The 18,167-nt window shown below is 36.4% G+C and overlaps 1 protein-coding gene across 4 annotated transcripts in view; it reads left to right on the top strand.

Annotated features, from left to right (window-relative positions):
- Positions 1-18,167, top strand: part of si:dkey-215k6.1 — a 343,472-nt gene that overhangs the window by 94,922 nt on the left and 230,383 nt on the right. For all 4 annotated transcript variants that reach the window (XR_012406773.1, XR_012406774.1, XM_679464.10 and 1 more), the window contains exon 2: positions 4,952-5,837. Coding sequence is in view for 2 of the 4 variants with exons in the window: in XM_679464.10 (XP_684556.5) it covers positions 4,952-5,837 (886 nt within the window). In the remaining 2 variants the exon portion in view is untranslated. The remainder of the gene's footprint in view (positions 1-4,951; positions 5,838-18,167) is intronic.

Raw genomic sequence — 18,167 nt, 5'->3', positions numbered from 1 at the left:
CAGGTCAATCTGTGCTTTTGAAAACACTGTCGGTTGGGTTTGGGGAAGGAGGTGATCCGGTCAATCTGCGCTTTTGAAAACACTGTTGGTTGGGTTTAGGGAAGGAGGTGATCGGGTCAATCTGTGCTTTTGAAAACACTGTCGGTTGGGTTTAGGGAAGGAGGTGATCCGGTCAATCTGTGCTTTTGAAAACACTGTCGGTTGGGTTTAGGGAAGGAGGTGATCCGGTCAATCTGCGCTTTTGAAAACACTTTCAGTTGGGTTTAGGGAAGGAGGTGATCCGGTCAATCTGCGCTTTTGAAAACACTTTCAGTTGGGTTTAGGGAAGGGGGTGATCAGGTCAATCTGTGCTTTTGAAAACACTGTCAGTTGGGTTTAGGGAAGGGGGTGATCGGGTCAATTGCTGCTTTTGAAAACACTGCCGGTTGGGTTTAGGGAAGGGGGTGATCGGGTCAATCTGTGCTTTTGAAAACACTGCCGGTTGGGTTTAGGGAAGGGGTGATCGGGTCAATGTGTGCTTTTGAAAAAACTGTCAGTTGGGTTTGAGAAAAGGGGTGAGACAGCTGGTCAGTCAGTCTCCTGAAATGTAGATGGGGGAATGTAACCATATTGAACCTGGGTTTAAAAAAAAATAACTTTTTTTTTGTATTTTACCAATAGCAAACTTCCCAAATTGACATTTTAATACCCAATCTACTAATGCCTTTTAAATGAATAGCTAAAAAATATAACATTTTCTGCTTTTAGGTTAAAAACTGTCATATAAATGACCTCTTACTTTGGGTTATTTTGTGGTTCTCTTTGTTGTTGGTAGTGTAATATAAAAGTACAAAAAAGTAGTATAAACTTTCTGATCTTGTATGTCCTTGGTCAGAATTGCTAGCACTTTGGCACTTGAGTTTCCCAAATGACCATTTACTTTGACATTACACCATTTAATAAAATTTTACTTCAGTTTATTGCCAGATTTCTGGCTACTACGTTTACAGTAGTATGGTAGCAATGGCAGCATACCACCATGTTAGTTGAGTAAAGTTGTGGTTTTGCTGTTGAACTGTCATATACTGTAGGGTTTATTGCACCTCATGTTGTTAGATGAATGTTTATTGCATTGTTTTAGTGTCATATTTATTATTATGATAATGATTGCTTTTGCCATGCTTCACAAAAACACATTTTTGTAGTTACAGTGTAACCAATAACAGTGTAACCAATAACAGTATATTTTTGTAAAAAGTGCAGTTTAGGACCTAGTTTCCTAAATGACTGTGATTTATCATGCAGCTTTCTTATTAATTTAACATTACACCATTTAATGACATTTTCCTTTAATTTTCTCATGGTGTTCCAAATTCTGGCTGCTACGATTATGATTATCTTCTTGGTCATAAATGGTATAGCATAGCACCATGTTATTTGAGTAAAATTGTGGTTTTGCTGTTGAACAGTTGTCTGATCCTGCACTTATTCAGGGATGGACTTTTCTGAGGTCACAGTCCTGCTTTAGTGCTATTCTACCCTTGAGCAAGGCATTTAGCCCTGAGTGGCTCCTTTGGGACCTTTTGTGTTGGATAAAAATGTCTGCTAAATGACAGATTTCAATTTCAGTGATGACTTGTTGACTTTTTGGGTCATGTTTTGAGGGGAGTTCAAATAAGTCATCCCAGAGCACACAAAAATAAGCCTTTCCCACGATGGTTGTTACAGTCTGACACTCGAAAAAACAGCCTCACAAAGCCTCTAAAGTATAGCCTGTCCAATAGAGGTGGAGGCAGTTGTGTAAATGTGAGCCAGAGGGCTACAAATGACTCCTGTTCCTCCACTGGTAGAGCATGGTGTTAGCTGTGCCAAGGTCATGGGTTCCATATAACGTTGAAACGAAAGCAATGCAAGTCACTTTGGAGTAAAGTAGGTTTATGGTTATGAACAATTGAACACTATGTTATGTCACAATTCATGTTGTGTTATCAGATAATTGTGATTAAGGTGATTGGCTGAAGAAGTTCTGTAAAATATTTCACAGTATAAAGTCTTGTATTTGTTTTGTACCCTGTTATATCTGGGTGGTCCTGCACCAACAAATAGTAGCTTGTGAGATATATTTAGTATGCAAAATAAATAAATAAAATGAAAATGAGAACATTTATTATTCAAAAAAGCATTTAGTTGAAAATAAGTGAAAGTGAAGACTTTTAATTGTTCTAAACAAATTGAAAAAGCATAATTTTTCCCTCTTAATATTATAAGGGCCTGGTATATTTCAAACAAAATTGCAGAAATATTTAAAAATCTAACAAAAAAGTTTGTTTTGAGTTCAATTTAGCAGTTTAAAATGCCTCACCAAAACAAACTTATTGGGAGATCCTATTTTGACTCCTACATGCCTTCGAGCTACTATTGGTTTGTGATGATTATGAATATGGTGGGTGTGTTCTGGAACTCGGGCATCTTTGAAGTGCAGTGGTGCTTCTTGTTTGATGTGCAACAGGCTAGAGAAATCCATTTGTCAGTTGTTTACAAAACATTTTTTCTTACAGCACTATTATTGAGTTTAAGGGGTACGCAAGCAGCATGAAACATTTACAATTCTACCTACAGCAGAGCAGGGGTGTTGGAGATAGGGCTGCGTGATATTGGAAAAAAAATGAACATTGCGATATTTGGATTTTTTGTGATTTCTTTCTGCAATATTTCATGAGATAACTAATAAATCCTTGTGCCCAAACACTTTAAACTAGCTTTAATGCCTTTAAAAACAAGCAATTGATAAATGTTTACTTTATTATGGATAAACTAAAATGACTTCACAAAAATTCTCATGTTTTCTGAAATGTTGTACCTGGTCAGTTATAATTCTGACTTCATTTTGCATGTCCTGCTATGTGACTATTACATTTTGACACATTGTGATATCAATGCTAAAACGATATATTGTGCAGCCCTTGTAGGGCTGTACGATATTGGAAAAATTTGACACAAGCTAGGTTTCCATCCAAAGATGTTAATTAAATTTATTCGAAAACCTGTAATATCTCATAAAAGATGTGTGAATATTAGATTCCATCCAACGAGTTAAAAAGAGAAAAAATGGTCCCTTTCTGATTTAATGGTGCCAATTGTTAAGAGTAAAAATGGAATTTATTGAGGTAGGAAAATCTGTAAATCTTTTCCTTATTTATAAAATGACTTGTGCTTCAGAAGACAATGCCAACACGCAACGAACACATGGTGGCGTGAGACGTGTAGCACAGACACTCTTGACAGTTCTGGAGGTCATTAATAATATAATAACACTAATACTGAAATGGTTAAGGCATGACTATTGTGTATACACACATTGCAATGTCGCTGCACAAACGATATATTGTTTATCCCTAGTTTGCGGTCACTCAGCCATTTCAAACTTCATTTTACCTTCAAACATTCATTGATTCATTCATTGATTCATTTTCTTTCTAGTTTTCTTGTCAATAGGACCATTTTCAACTTGGATAAAAATGGTTTCTTGGTTTAGTTTGTTTTCAAACAAATGTTGCCATGGTGCAGCCTTAAGCAGGTCGCACACCAGAAGCGCCGCTCGGCGCCGCGACACGGCGCGTACATGACAGATTAAAGTATCGCACACCAGACGCGCACATTCGAATGATATTTAACATGAAACTAATCAGATGGCGCTCTGTGGCGCGGCTGAAAAATGAACTGCGTCCTGAGCCGTCGCCGGGCGCCGCCGACAGCCGCCGACTTGCGGCGCCGGTGTGTGTATCCTGATAGAAACCTATAATTAGAATTCTAAAATACGTGGCGCTGCGCGGCGCGCCGCCGAGCGTCGCTTCTGGTGTGCGACCTGCTTTAGTTGGAGTGTTCAAAACAGTAAACTGTCATTCAGTCTTTTCAAATATCTTTTTCAAACAATGAAAAAAATGTTGCTTGAAGCATACTGAACCTTTAAGGCAACGGGACCATTTTAAACTTAAAATAAAATCGGTTTCATGTGCATTCAATCAGCAAATTAAAACATTTTTTAAACATAATGTAACACTAAATACTAGGGTTGCACGGTTTACCGTTGCTATGGTAGTATCATGATACTATGGCTCCAAAATAATGCCACTTTAGTTTGTAAATGGTAGTATTATGTAAATGGTTTATCTTCAATAGATAATTTGGAAAAGTCACTAAAATGCTCATATGTTTGTGCAGCAATAGACCATGTTATTTGAATAGTCTGTGGAGCCCTTTAAGGTTGCAAAACTGTAGAATTCCTGCCTTTTATTGTAGCCTATTACATGTTTTCTAACACTTCAGTTCGAATGATCGGTTCATTTCTGTTCCTGTTATTATGATTTAATAGCTACAACAACCGTGACAATCTCTTAAAAAGAACGACTTACAACAAGTGAAGTGGGGTGCAAATAATACTTTTTGGGCTTATGGAGTTATGAATTAAATTCAAGTAGGCTTATTATAACCTAAAATATAGTATTTCTGACAGTTTGTCTTTATAATTTGAGTTATGAATTACAGTATCGCAATACTACATGTTATTGAGATATTTTAGCTGGTATAGTTTCGTAAGATAAATTATTGGTATCACGACAACACTACTAAATACTAAGAGATTTGATTCGGAAACATAACCAAAACCCAACTGTTGAATAGTAGTGTATATTTAATACATTAGTCTGTTTTAATCTTCTCCATTATTCAATCTGTTGCACTCCAAACATTTTCTTTTTACACACACTTATGCAGTTATCTCTTCAAATGCCTCTGGCCTTAATTTCATTTGTTCCTCTGTAAATAAACGCTCTCATTGAATGAGATAAAACAACAACCAGGGGAAATTTTAAATTATAACCGAAAGCAATTTTGTCTTGTAATTACATCCAAGGTGTCTCAGAAATGAAATAAACACACTGATAAATCTCTTTCTCTTTGTCTCTCTCTGCAGTGTGTGAGAGCAGGGGCGGAGGTAGCGATCCCGTGCCCAGGTTCTCTTCATCCTTGCCAACGTACCTCCCTGTGTCCTGCCAACTGCAGGGTGCAGAGTCATCCTTCTTTCTCCGGGAGGCCACACAGGAAGTGATGCGTAATGGGAGCTTGCAGACACGCAGTGAGCCCCTGTTTCTCCACTTACCAGATGCTGGTCCAGCTTCCATCTTATCGGTTAACTGTAGCTACGGAAACCTCACCGCAGAGTCGCCAGTACCACCAGAACTCCTCCAAGGGGCGCTGCCACGGTCCTTCCACACCTCGACACACCTCACGCTTGGCTGGAAGGTGAGAGCGCACCTGGTGAGCCGGAGAATAGGAGTCGAACGCTCTCAAATCCAGGTGTTGTTTTACCTGGCGGGCCGCAGGTGGGAGGATATGGATCCTCCCACTGAACTGCTCCCGTGTATTCATGTTGTGGGGATTCGTGATCCGGGTGAAGGTTCCATATCCACAGCTTGCCGACTAGAGGGAAACCTGGGAATCTGCGTAGCCCAACTTAACATCCCTACAAGTTGGTTCAATGCTCCTCCACCACGTAGACGCGGACAGGAGCCTACTCCCATCACGGTGGAGTTGCATTACTCCATCTCTCCTCCAGAGGCCCTCCGGAAGGAGTGTGTTGCAGGGAGGGTTCAAGGAAAGACTGTCGGGCAGGAAGGGGATATGCAAAGGATTGGGACAGTGACTCTTAGCGCTGGGGACAACAAAGCACCCAGAACCCGACTTAGACTGGATGGAGATGTGGAGATTCTGGCGCCCCCCAGCCCAGTGAAACAGGGACAGACTGTGGGATTTCAAGTACTAATGAATCCTGCTGCCACCACCGAACAGTTCACACTCAGGTAGGATGAAATTCATACACACACCTGTGAAGAGGTTGAATGCCATATGCTTGAGTATAGCTTTCTGCAGGGGTGTAAAAATCCAAAGATGTACCAAAGATGTTATTGAAACCCAAATTAGGTAAAAGAGGTACTAACTCAAACATTGGGTTAAATTTGGTTCTATTAATTTAAGAAAAAAAGTTGGTCACAGTTAATCCCTATTACACCTTAATTGGGTTAAAACTATCTGGCGTTTTTTAGACTGTGATTTCCATTGGATACACCAAATTTACTGTGGTGTAGGGCTACTTCTATTTACTGGTCTTGCATTTGTCTTTTATCAGTAGGTTGGCTAGTTAATGTTGACTTTTATCTTGTGTAAATATATCACACATACTTTATCGCAATACTTACAATTGTTACACATTCAAAAAAGCTTTATGAGAGGATTTCCAACTACGAAATGAGATTCTCTTTGGTGTGCTTTCAAATGAAAGCTTGCTGCATATTTAGGTCTGTCGTGTTGTGTTAAGGTTTGGGGATAGATTTAAGAAATCTAAAAATATTTATTGTTTATCAAAAATGTTTTAAGTAATTACAATTATTGAATTATTTACATATATTTTCATGATAATAGTGCATACTTCTGTTTCTTATAACATACAAATGGTATGTCTATATATAAATTATATAATCAGACTTTAAAGTCCAGGTTCAGTATGCTCAGTTGGTGATAAATTCTGACAAAAATCAGCAGAAGGTAATGCACTAATCCAACCAACATAGGCTCATTCTGAAAATGTACCCCCATATCCATTTCTAGAGATCACGAATAATAGAAGTGCGTATGGCTGCATTTTATCTTTAAAACGAACACTGTGGGGCGGTATGATGCCATTCCTTTTTGCGCTTACTAGCTGACTCCTTACCTCTGTATGGATGGCTTTCCTTCTGTTATAGGTTTGCCCATGGCTCGCTGCATACGTTGATGTACTCAGAGTTGACCACAATGATGGGGTTCGAGTGCAGTGATGAACAGATCACGACATAACAAAAGCCAAAAACTAAAATAATTATGTAAATAACAGGGTGAGAATGGTAAAAAATCAGGCAAAGAAATCTTTTTCTGGATTTCTTTTTAAAACACTGTCTGTTAGGCTTAGGGAAGTGGGTGGGCGGGCCAATCGGTGCTTTTGAAAACACTATCGGTTGGGTTTAGGCAAGGAGGAGGGTAGATTCAGTCGACAGCAACCTAGAGAAGACAGGTGCAACTGGCAGTTGCAAGAGAAATTTGACATCTCAAAAAACATACAAAGCGGCCTCTGGTGGAACAAAAACTGCAAACAAACTTACTTCCTGGGATGCATTTGATGCTCTCCAGAAATGTATATAGTGGTACATTTTCAGAATTTGCCTGGGTTGAATCCAACAAAACCATGAAAATTTCTGTCGCCATCTGCATTGTAAGTTGTATATATCTATTGTAGGCTTGGAGTGTACAATTGTCAGTTTTAACAATGGTATGTTTGAGTATTTCAGGGTTTTTTTTTTTTTGGTGATGAAAGTTAAGCAGTATTTGGCTGAGTATATTTTTGTAATGGAACCTTGCCTGGATTAAATAAGGTTGACACTAAATCCACTAAATTGGGTAAATGATTAGTTCAAAAACAGATTAGTTAGTTAACAGAAAAACAGACATATTGGGTTTGAAATGCAACTCACTCAGGGTTACCTTTTTTAAACTGTTGTGTAAAATTAGTATTTGAAATCCAACTTTTGCTGATTTTCCAAAACAACACATTTGCTTGGGGATATTACTACCATATCAAATAAATAAGGCTATTCTTTGCTTTTACAACCATTCTGCCAGCATTCAAAGTCAGTACTTTTGTCTTTTTTTACTGATTGACTGATTAAATCAATAATGTCAGCTCACACATCTTTAAAACCACAATTCATAAATATTACACATTCCTAAAATTGTCTGCTACAAAGTAAAAATAAAATCTACTATTATCACTATATTTTGTGTCCCTACTGAGTTCAATTTCAGACATCTGGCATTTCTGCCAAGTCTAGCAGTGTGCTGATGGAGTGTGTGTGTATTTGTGTGGTTGTGTGGAGAGTGTGTCTATGTAGCTGAGACAATGTGGGTGAGAAATGAAAGTATTCTGGGCTCCATTGCAGATTCATGTTGATCGCATTGTCATAAATGGTTTCTGTTAGCCGCTGGATTAGTTTCAGGCTGGTTTGCAAGAATTGTGGCACTCTAAATCAGGGCTGTCCTGTCCTGTTCCTGGAGGGCCACGGTCCTGCAGAGTTCAGCTCCAGCACACCTGCCTGGAAGTTTCTAATAATCTTCAAGAGCTTGATTAGCCGGTTCAGGTGTTTAATTAGAGCTGGAGCCGAACTCTGCAGGATATCGGTCCTTCAGGAGCAAGAGTGGACATCTCTGCTATAATGAACTTGAATCTTATGAATCTAAGCTCACTTACAACACAATCGTGATTTGTGAATAAAAGGGTTTCATTTCCACTGTTTTATTTCCATTTTTTATTATTATATATTTTATTTATTATTATTATATGTTTTATTTTATTATTAATTTAATGTAATTATTTAATTATTTTTTAGTTTTTTTGTTTTATGGTTGCAAATAGAGCTACATGATTACGTGATTTCAATATTGTATTCGGGACCTTAAGGATCAATATCAACTGATTGGTATTCACTCCACCAAATGTGATACTTTATTAAGCAGGTGATATAACAACCACTTTTTTACATAAAAAAACAAACAAATTTTAAATAATAAGGAACTAGTTAAATAAAATTGATAAATTTCACAGCTTTAGTAAAAGATGTTACTTTAGATTTTTATTGTTGAACTATAGGTCAAATCAATCTTCCACAAGGCTTAATATGTGCTGGAACAAGCTGGATATGGATCCGGCACCTCTGAAATATGATCAGGCAACTGATTTTAACAAAGAATATCAAACTAAACTGTAGCTATAGCAAACTGAACTAATACCATGGGTGAAACTAAGAGAAACGCAATTAAAAATTAATTAAAATTATATATTATATATATATTGACATAAACAATTAAAAATAAAGGAATAAATAAATACACAAATAAGGAATAAAAAAATAAATAATTAATAAAAATAAATAAATAAATAAATAAATGCATAAATGAAGGAATAAATAAATAAATAAATAAATAAATAAATAAATAAATAAATAAATAAATAAATAAATAAATAAATAAATAACAGATTAGGTAAGAAATAAAATAACAAATAATAAATAATTACATAAAAATAAATAAAATAAGTGAATGGATAAAAAATAAATAAAGGAATAAATAAATGCATAAATAAAGGAATAAAAATAAATACATAAAGGTATAAATAAATAAATTAATTAATTAATTAATAAGTAAATAAATAAATGCATGCATACATACATACATACATACATACATACATACATACATACATACACACAAACATGATTACATACATACATATAAGGAATAAATAAATGACAGAAATAAATTAACATAAATTAACAAATAAATCAATAAATAATTACATTAAAATAATTAAACGAATAAATAAAAAAATGATGATGATAATAATAATAATAATAATAATAATAATAATAATAATAATGATAATAATAATAATAATAATAATAATAATAATAATAATAATTATTATTATTATTATTATTATTATTAACATATAAATAAAATATCAAACCTGCAGAATTTTTATAGTTACAGTACTCCATGATTAGAGAATAATACTAATAATCTAATGATAAAATATAAATATACATAAATAAACAAACAATCAAACAAACCGAACTGCAGCAATTTTTTAATTACAGTCTGTAATTTTGAAACACTGGTGGTACTAGTAACTTTTATCATGCAGCCATACTTTCAGATGTAGATTAATTGTTCATATGTTCAGGTAAAGGTCACTTAAAATTTCACAATTTCTTCATTGTGTATTTTTAGAATTTACTACATAATCCCGATCAACCAGTCAAAGCAATTATTTACACCCATAGCGCTCTCCTAATTCAATGCTAACAACACACATGCATGCAGTTGGGTGGTCTTTCGAGTCCCGGTTCACACATGAACACACTGCTGCTCGATTACTCGCTGGCAGCTTTTCAGTCTGCAGGCCTTGGGGCTTTCCCAGACATATGATGGATTAGACTTATTCATCAGCGCACAGATAAAGCAGAGCTCCAGTCTACCGGCTGCACACGTCCTCTCTATCACTGCTGTTGAGTTTTATAATAGGCAATAATTAGTCTCTGCCATCAGCACGTAAGGATCATTAAAATGGATGAAGGAGCACTAACGTTGAGGTTGTTTCTGGGTCTCGTATAATCACTGACAAGATTTTAGCGGGATATTTACATCTGTACACACTCATTATTACTGGTTTAAGAGTACTTGTTAAATATAATGGTTTATTACTTAAGCTGATAGACGTCTTTGGGTCGTGTTTGCATTAAAACCTATTCAGCAGTGGCAGTTGTGCCCAGTCTCAATGGAAAGACATGCCTACATTTTCTCCGCCTTATGGTTGGGTCGATAGACAAAGCCATCATCTATTGCCAAAAGCTGATAGACATCATGATGCTGAGCCGGAATCGCGATCCTCCGCTCCTCCAGCTGCAACCTGCTTGTGAAAAATACACGCTTATTTACACTAATATGTCTTAGTTATAAAAGGATTTCTGATAAGCTCTTCTTCCACACTATACCAATAAAAAACACACATCACGTGACCACAAACACACACACATACACACACATACTCTGTCATGCGCTCTTGCATATGCGCACGTCTGAGTTCCAGGCAGTTAGCGGGTGCTTTGAGCACAAAACCCCAGAGAGCAGTGCACGTCAGACAGTTTATCAAGGATGTACCACTGGATCACCACTCACTATAGTTGTTAAATGTGATATTTAATTCATCTTGTCTCTATCTAACGACTCTTCAGTCTTTTGAATCTATCAGGTAACGTGTCACAGCGTCAGTACACTGCTTCAATCTTTCACTTTCATGCTTGTAGTAATTTTAGTGAAAACCTCAGATATGCTTTTTTACCAACCAAGTTTGTCGACGCCATTATAACAACGCTGATCACTTTGCCTATTCATGCCAGATTTGTGTGTAACTTATCTTTAATTATTTATGATTTGGTAATGGGTAAAACAAAGACCATGTGAGTCACGTAGTCGAAACGGTAGACTACAAATAATCAATTTGTTATGATATAATTGATTATGCCATTGTCCATTGCAATGTTTCACTTTAGACATTATACAATGCCAAATTGATCGACATTGCCCATCACTCCGGATATGTTTTGTTGTGTGTTTCGCATGCTGAATTGTAAATATATTTACATACAAATCTGACATACATTCCACATAAACATAGGTATTTTCAAAACCTTTTTTTAAATGCAGTTTGGCTGTTTGTTCCAACACAGTCTCACAGCAATTCCTTATTTTCTGTTTTTGTGGCTAATTCGGATGAGTTCATACAATCTCATTTGTACATTTTAGTACAATTTGCACATCCCCCAGTGACGGTTGGGTTTAGGGGTGGGGTTTGGTGCCATGCATTTTCTTTTTAAATTGTACATTTTCATTTTCAAATTTGTACAAATTAGCCAATAAACTGACAAAACGTGAAATAGTTATGTTCCCTCGTGAGATCAGGCTGGTTTGTTCACATGACAATGCAGTATCAGGTGAAACTGAATATTTCTGAAAACTCCAGACAGGTGAAGGTTTAAAAATATATATTTTTTGGCTCGTGATGTCAGCGTCCGTTCTCTTTTCTCCTTTCTGACTGGCCAACATGGCTGGGTTTAAAAAATGTGATTGAGGCAAGTTCTACATGTTTGCAGCAAATGCGTTACATAATTCACGTCGTTCTCACCATGGGATGGCAATTTGCTTTTGTTTTCACGTTTGCATTGACTTGTATGCAATGTACCTGATGTTGTATGCAATGTTACCTGATGGAGGAAGAGGCATTGAAGATGAATCCAAAGAATCTTGATGAACTCCTGCAATAACACTCTTTTTGCCATCCCAGATGACTTTACTAATAAGTTATTTGAGTCATTGCAGAGATGTATGGATGCAGTCGTCCAAGCTCATGGGAGTCCTACACAATATTCATTTTTCCCACTGCACCATTGATTAAATATTTAAAAATCAAGGCATGATCATATTTTATTTTGGTGAAATAAGCGTAATCTAGAGACCTTTGCCTTTCATATAAGCCACTTCTGATATCAAATAATCAACTAGAAGTCAAGTTATTGTTTGTTGTTCCTAAAACTTGGATAGGCGACAAGACTTTTGTCAGGTAGTGTACATGATAATTTTGGGAACATTTCTGCTTGTATGTTACACACATTAATTCAATTTGTATATTAAGTTTATTTTAATTTATAATTTCTTTAATTTAATCTCTCAACTAATAAAGTGTTAATTATTTTGTCATTTGCATAATAAAACTGTGGTTGGAAATAACAATTGTAAATTATATAGTTAAATTTGCATAATGGTCACAAAGAATGCAAATTTAAATGAATAAATACATAGTCTTTTTACATATTGCATTTCAAGTTGTCTTTTGCTACTGATATGACTTCATATGCTCGAGGTTTTACATCTGGTAAATGAAGAATTAAGACATGCATGAATATAGAAGTTTTCTTGAATTCTGTGACAATATTTGTTGTTAGCAAAAATGAGATCCGATATCAATATTTCTGTAAGGTATATCATATTGAAGTATTGTTTTCTTGATGCTATATCAGTATACATCAGTCTGGGATTGTGCTGATCTGCAGGAGAGTCACTACAGAACGCGTCTCTCCAATCTCAATTAACTTGCGTGGGCAGAGAGAGACAGATGCACGCTGGCAGAGGAAGATGCTATTGTTTCTGCTAGTTGAACGATGCTGCGACATCAAAGCCACTCCTGCTGGTGTCGTTTGGGTCTATAAAAGATGTGTGATGTCTTTCATTTCGCCACCTGCTATCTGTTTAGATTGAGCAAATCAAAATGTTTTCCTCCAACCGGTGATGGGAAAAGTCTGGCAGCAGTTGTTTGTTTGTTAGTCTAGAAAATCACACATTTCGTGGCCTCATTGTTGCAGAGGAGGAGATTGAAATGGCTAAAAATAGCTTAATTTGTTCCCCGTAAAAATCAAAAACAGGTTTGCGTAGTTGCTATTTCTTTCTTGATTGTGTGTCATGCGTATGTTATGACTGAAAATGTTTCTCTACAAGCTCTGGGTGACATTATAGTTGTGTTTGAGTAAAATGTCAGTTTTGTTTTATTTCAAATATAAATGCGGATTGTTTTTGTGCTAATTTAATATAAATGTTGTTATTTAAAGCATTTCATTTAGCATTAAATAACAAAAAGGTGTCTTATTTGTATGTTTATATATTTTAGAGGAAAAAATAATGGTGTTTTGTAGGGATGTAACGGTATCAGAATTTCACGGTACGGTAATACCTCGGTATGAATGTCACGGTACGGTATTTATTGAATCATTTACAGGAAAAAACAAAACTTATGAAAATACTCCAAAAAAGTGCCAAAAGTGTCAATGACATACAAATTAGCCATCTATCTGTAAGCTTTGAAACAGGAACTTCAATTTTAATAACAAAAAAATATTAAACCATGTAAAAAAAAATAAAGTTTCAATTTATTATTGTTGAAAACTCATCACATTTAACATTTAATCACTCACTTACTTAGATAGAGATGGGTTTAAAGGAAAATTATCATATAAATATAATCTGGTAAAAGCTGGTATCTCTGGGCATTTACAATGTCCCCTGCAACAGAAAAAAACCCCTCTCATTTGGGACTGAGGTTTCTGGGACAAGAGAGATATGACTTGGCCCAGGTTGACAGCAGTGAGTAACGTTGTGCATTGTCTTTCCCCCACTTGAGAGGACAAACCATGAGTAAGATAGAGATCTCATGTCTGCATCAATCTGAACAGTGTGCTGACAACACCGCTATTCAGTACGCGCGCGACAACACAGCTGATAAGAACTCGCGCGACAACACAGCTGATAAGAACTCGCGCGACAACACCGCTATTCAGTACGCGCGCGACAACACAGCTGATAAGAACTTGCGCGACAACACCGCTATTCAGTACGCGCGCGACAACACAGCTGATAAGAACTCGCGCGACAACACAGCTGATAAGAACTCGCGCGACAACACAGCTGATAAGAACTCGCGCGACAACACAGCTGATAAGAACTCGCGCGACAACACAGCTGATAAGAACTCGCGCGACAACACAGCTGATAAGAACTCGCGCGACAACACAGCTGATAAGAACTCGCGCGACAACACAGCTGATAAGAACTCGCGCGACAACACAGCTGATAAGAACTCGCGCGACAACACAGCTGATAAGAACTCGCGCGACAACACCGCTATTCAATACGCGCGCAACAACACCGCTATTCAGTACGCGCGCGACAACACAGCTGAAAAGAACTCGCGCGACAACACCGCTATTCAGTACGCGCGCAACAACACAGCTGATAAGAACTCGCGCGACAACACCGCTATTCAGTACGCACGTGACAACACAGCTGATAAGAACTCGCGCGACAACACCGCTATTCAGTACGCGCGCGACAACACAGCTGATAAGAACTCGTGCGGCGACAACACCCGCTTTAGAGTTTTCCGGCTCTTTTTCATCCCCGCTTCTAGCAGCACACTCCATTTCCGCATTACTGGATCTGTAGCGACAACAGACCGCAAGGGATGATGGTCAAGCATGGGCTGATGGGAACTGTAGTTTTCGCTACCTCCCCTTCGCTTCATTCGCCTGAGCAAATTTTCTCAGAAGACCTGTAGTTTTACAGAGTCATGCGACTTCGGTAATATCGAAAAAAATTAATATTGCGGTATGACGGTATTTACAATACCGTTACATCCCTAGTGTTTTGACTTCACAAGAGTTAAGAAATAAATATTTGGTTGCAATTCCTTGGTTTTCTAATATTATGTTAAAATATTACCAGATATTTATAGAATAAACCAAAATGTTAACATTTTACTTAAACCCGCACAAAATATGTCCTGTAAATTCAGAGATTTGTCTGCTATTTGTTTTGTTTGATAGCAGTATATACACTCACCAGCCACTTTATTAGGTACACTTGTCCAACTGCTTGTTAACGCACATTTCTAATCAGCCAATCACATGTCAGCAACTCAATGCATTTAGGCATGTAGACATGGTCAAGGCAATCTGCTGCAGTTCAAACCAAGCATCAGAATGCGGAAGAAAGGTGATTTAAGTGACTTTGTATGTGGCATGGTTGTTGGTGCCAGACGGGCTGGTCCGAGTATTTCAGAAACTGCTGATGTACTGGGATTTTCATGCACAACTATTTCTAGGCTTTACAGAGAATGGTCCGAAAAGAGAAAATATCCAGAGAGTGGAAGTTCTGGGGGCATAAATGTATTGTTGATGCGATTTATAACTATACCTAATAAATTAGTAATTGATCATGAATAAGCTGTTGGTAAATTACTTACTAAAGACTTGTTAAGTATCAGTTAATACTTTATATATGTTATTGGGAAGTTTTTCTAAAGTTGCAACTATTCTTCATTTATTAACTCTTAGCGAAGTAAATGAGGAATAGTTGCAACACCCCAATAATATACTCAAACTATTAACAGATACTTAAATAATAAATTGACTCACACTTTACAGATCATTTGTTCATAGTTTTTTTTACCATCTAGTTATACCAGTGAAATTTTATAGAACTTTTCTAATAAAAGAAATTGTATTTATTTTGTTTTCATCTTTGGCACAAAAAGTGCCCAAACCTCATGGGTTTGTATTGTGTTGTATACTGCTGTTCTGCCATGTGATGGCTCAGTATGTGTTTCTATACATTAAGCACAATGTTCAACATTTCATCTGTGGAGTGTCTTTGGTAAAATACAGCACACAAAAAAGTGTTACAAGGTTAAGGTAAAAAAATGTTATATTTTAAATATCACATCAAATTTCTGTAGATTGAACTTGCTCTATCCATTCGCTGTTCTACAAAGTTTCACTGGTGTTATTAGATGGTTAACAAATATGAACAACTGATCTGTAAAATGTGTGTTAATATATTAGTTAAGTGTTAGTTTTTAGTTATGTATGTTATTTGGACGTTATTCTAAAGTTGCAACTATTCCTCATTTACTAAGAGGTTATAAATAAAGAATAGTTGCAACTAGAATAACGTCCCAATAACATATATAAACTATTAGCTGATACTTAACAAGTCTTTAGTAAGTAATTTACTAACAGCTTGTTCATGATCTATTACTAATTTATTAGGTATAGTTATAAATCATTAAAATACAGTGAACAAATAATTTATAACTTTTTAACTAACAGCTTGTAAGTTATTTATTGGCTATCTATAAGGCACAGTTATAAATAATTATCAAACTATTAACCTTTATTTGACAAGTCATTTATAACTCATTAACTAACAGTTTATTAATGATCTGTTAACTAGTTATAACGGACAGTTATTCTAAAGTGTGTGTAGCTGACAAATCTGCAGCAACTGCGTGATGCTATAATGTCAATATGTACCAAGATCTCTGAGGAATATTTCTAGTACTGTGTTGAATCTATGCTACGAAGCATTAAGGCAGTTCTGAAGGTAAAAGAGCGTCCAACCCGGTACTAGTAAGGTGTACCTAATAAAGTGGCCGGTGAGTGTACATGCATCATCAATTGGTGAAGTTTGGTCCTTGCCGCTGTGGAGCTGTGCATCGATGGATTTGGTCTTCAGTGTTTGGATTTTGAAAATTAACCCACACTGAACTGAACCAAACTGAACTTAAACTCTGAAAACTGGACTGACACTGTTTCAAGGATATCGAATTGCAGATGTCAGTACAGATATTTATGTAAATACAGATGTCAAAAATTTACAAACAAATCACTGAAGCCTAAATAAAATGATCATGAAAGGACTTTTTAAGATAAAAGGATTAAAAGTGATTCAGCATTTTGGAAGACGTTATTTTTGTTACTTTTAATTTGAATTTTTTTTTAATTTTGAATAAATAGAATATAGAATATAGAATATATGCTCAATCAGCTTGAAGAGTAATTTGCTTTTATTTATTTATTAATTTGATTAGTAAGTTGTATAAGAAACATCAGTTTTAGAGTTTCTTTAAAATTCATTGCTGAGACTACATAATCTATTTCTGTTATTTAATATATAATTCTAGTGTTCAGTATTGCTCATATTTTACTTTTCTCTTTGATAACATAAGCACCTCCACTTGTTTACAGTATGCTGGTCTCTTTGTATTTGGGACAATCTGTTAAACAGCGCTCCATTTACACAGAACGTCTGTCAGATGGGCAGATGGGTAATTTTGCTTTGTGGAAGTTATTAGTTTAGATGAATTAGAACATTTCATTTGATCGCAGTTTTGGAAATAATTGATCTCTGTCTGTGTTGTTTCATCATGTGTGCCACACAGCTGTCAAACAGTGTTTCAACAAGAAACATTTACATGTTGTAATGTAATGCTTTGTGAACAAATCAGTGCACTCTTCCTAGATTATACGCAACATTTTTCTAATTTTAGTTCTTCTTTTTAAATCAGTAAGCACAACTGTCTAAGCTGTTTTGCATGCCTAACAAATTAACAGCTTTTTGCTCTTGTTCTCAATCTGTTTGCAAGGCTATGCTAATTTATTTTATGAATTACTCTGCAGACAGACATTTGAACCCTCTGTAAAAAATATCTGATATTATTTGCATTTTGTCTTGCTACCATTCAAAAGTTGGGGTCAGTTTTAGGGTGTACTCACACTATGCTATCCGAACCGTGCCCAGGCCCGTTTCCCGGATCGTTTGAGAAGCGTGAGTGCTCTGAATCGGGCTCAGGCATGGTTCAGTTGGCCGGCCCTGGCCCGGTTGGAAGAGGTGTGCTTGAGTGCGATTCACTTGGGCTTGGATGCGGTACGCTTGTAGTGAATGCAATTTGTCATTGATTATTAAAGACGCCAACCCCTCACTGCATGACAGCTGCACCTTTAGCAAACCCCCTAATTCCTGCAGCACGAGGACTTTATGATATTTTACGTGCATGAAACGTGGCTGATCTGTTCGGTGAAAAGTTTGACTCCATGTCACCGCATCCCAAACGACTAAAACGATATAAACAAAGAAATGTCATAGTGTGAGTACACCTT

Source organism: Danio rerio, chromosome 5 (genome assembly GCF_049306965.1).
Source record: "Danio rerio strain Tuebingen ecotype United States chromosome 5, GRCz12tu, whole genome shotgun sequence".
NCBI classification, from domain to species: Eukaryota; Metazoa; Chordata; class Actinopteri; order Cypriniformes; family Danionidae; genus Danio; species Danio rerio.
Note: the sequence above shows the minus strand (reverse complement) of the source record. Positions and strands in the feature narration are given on the sequence as shown.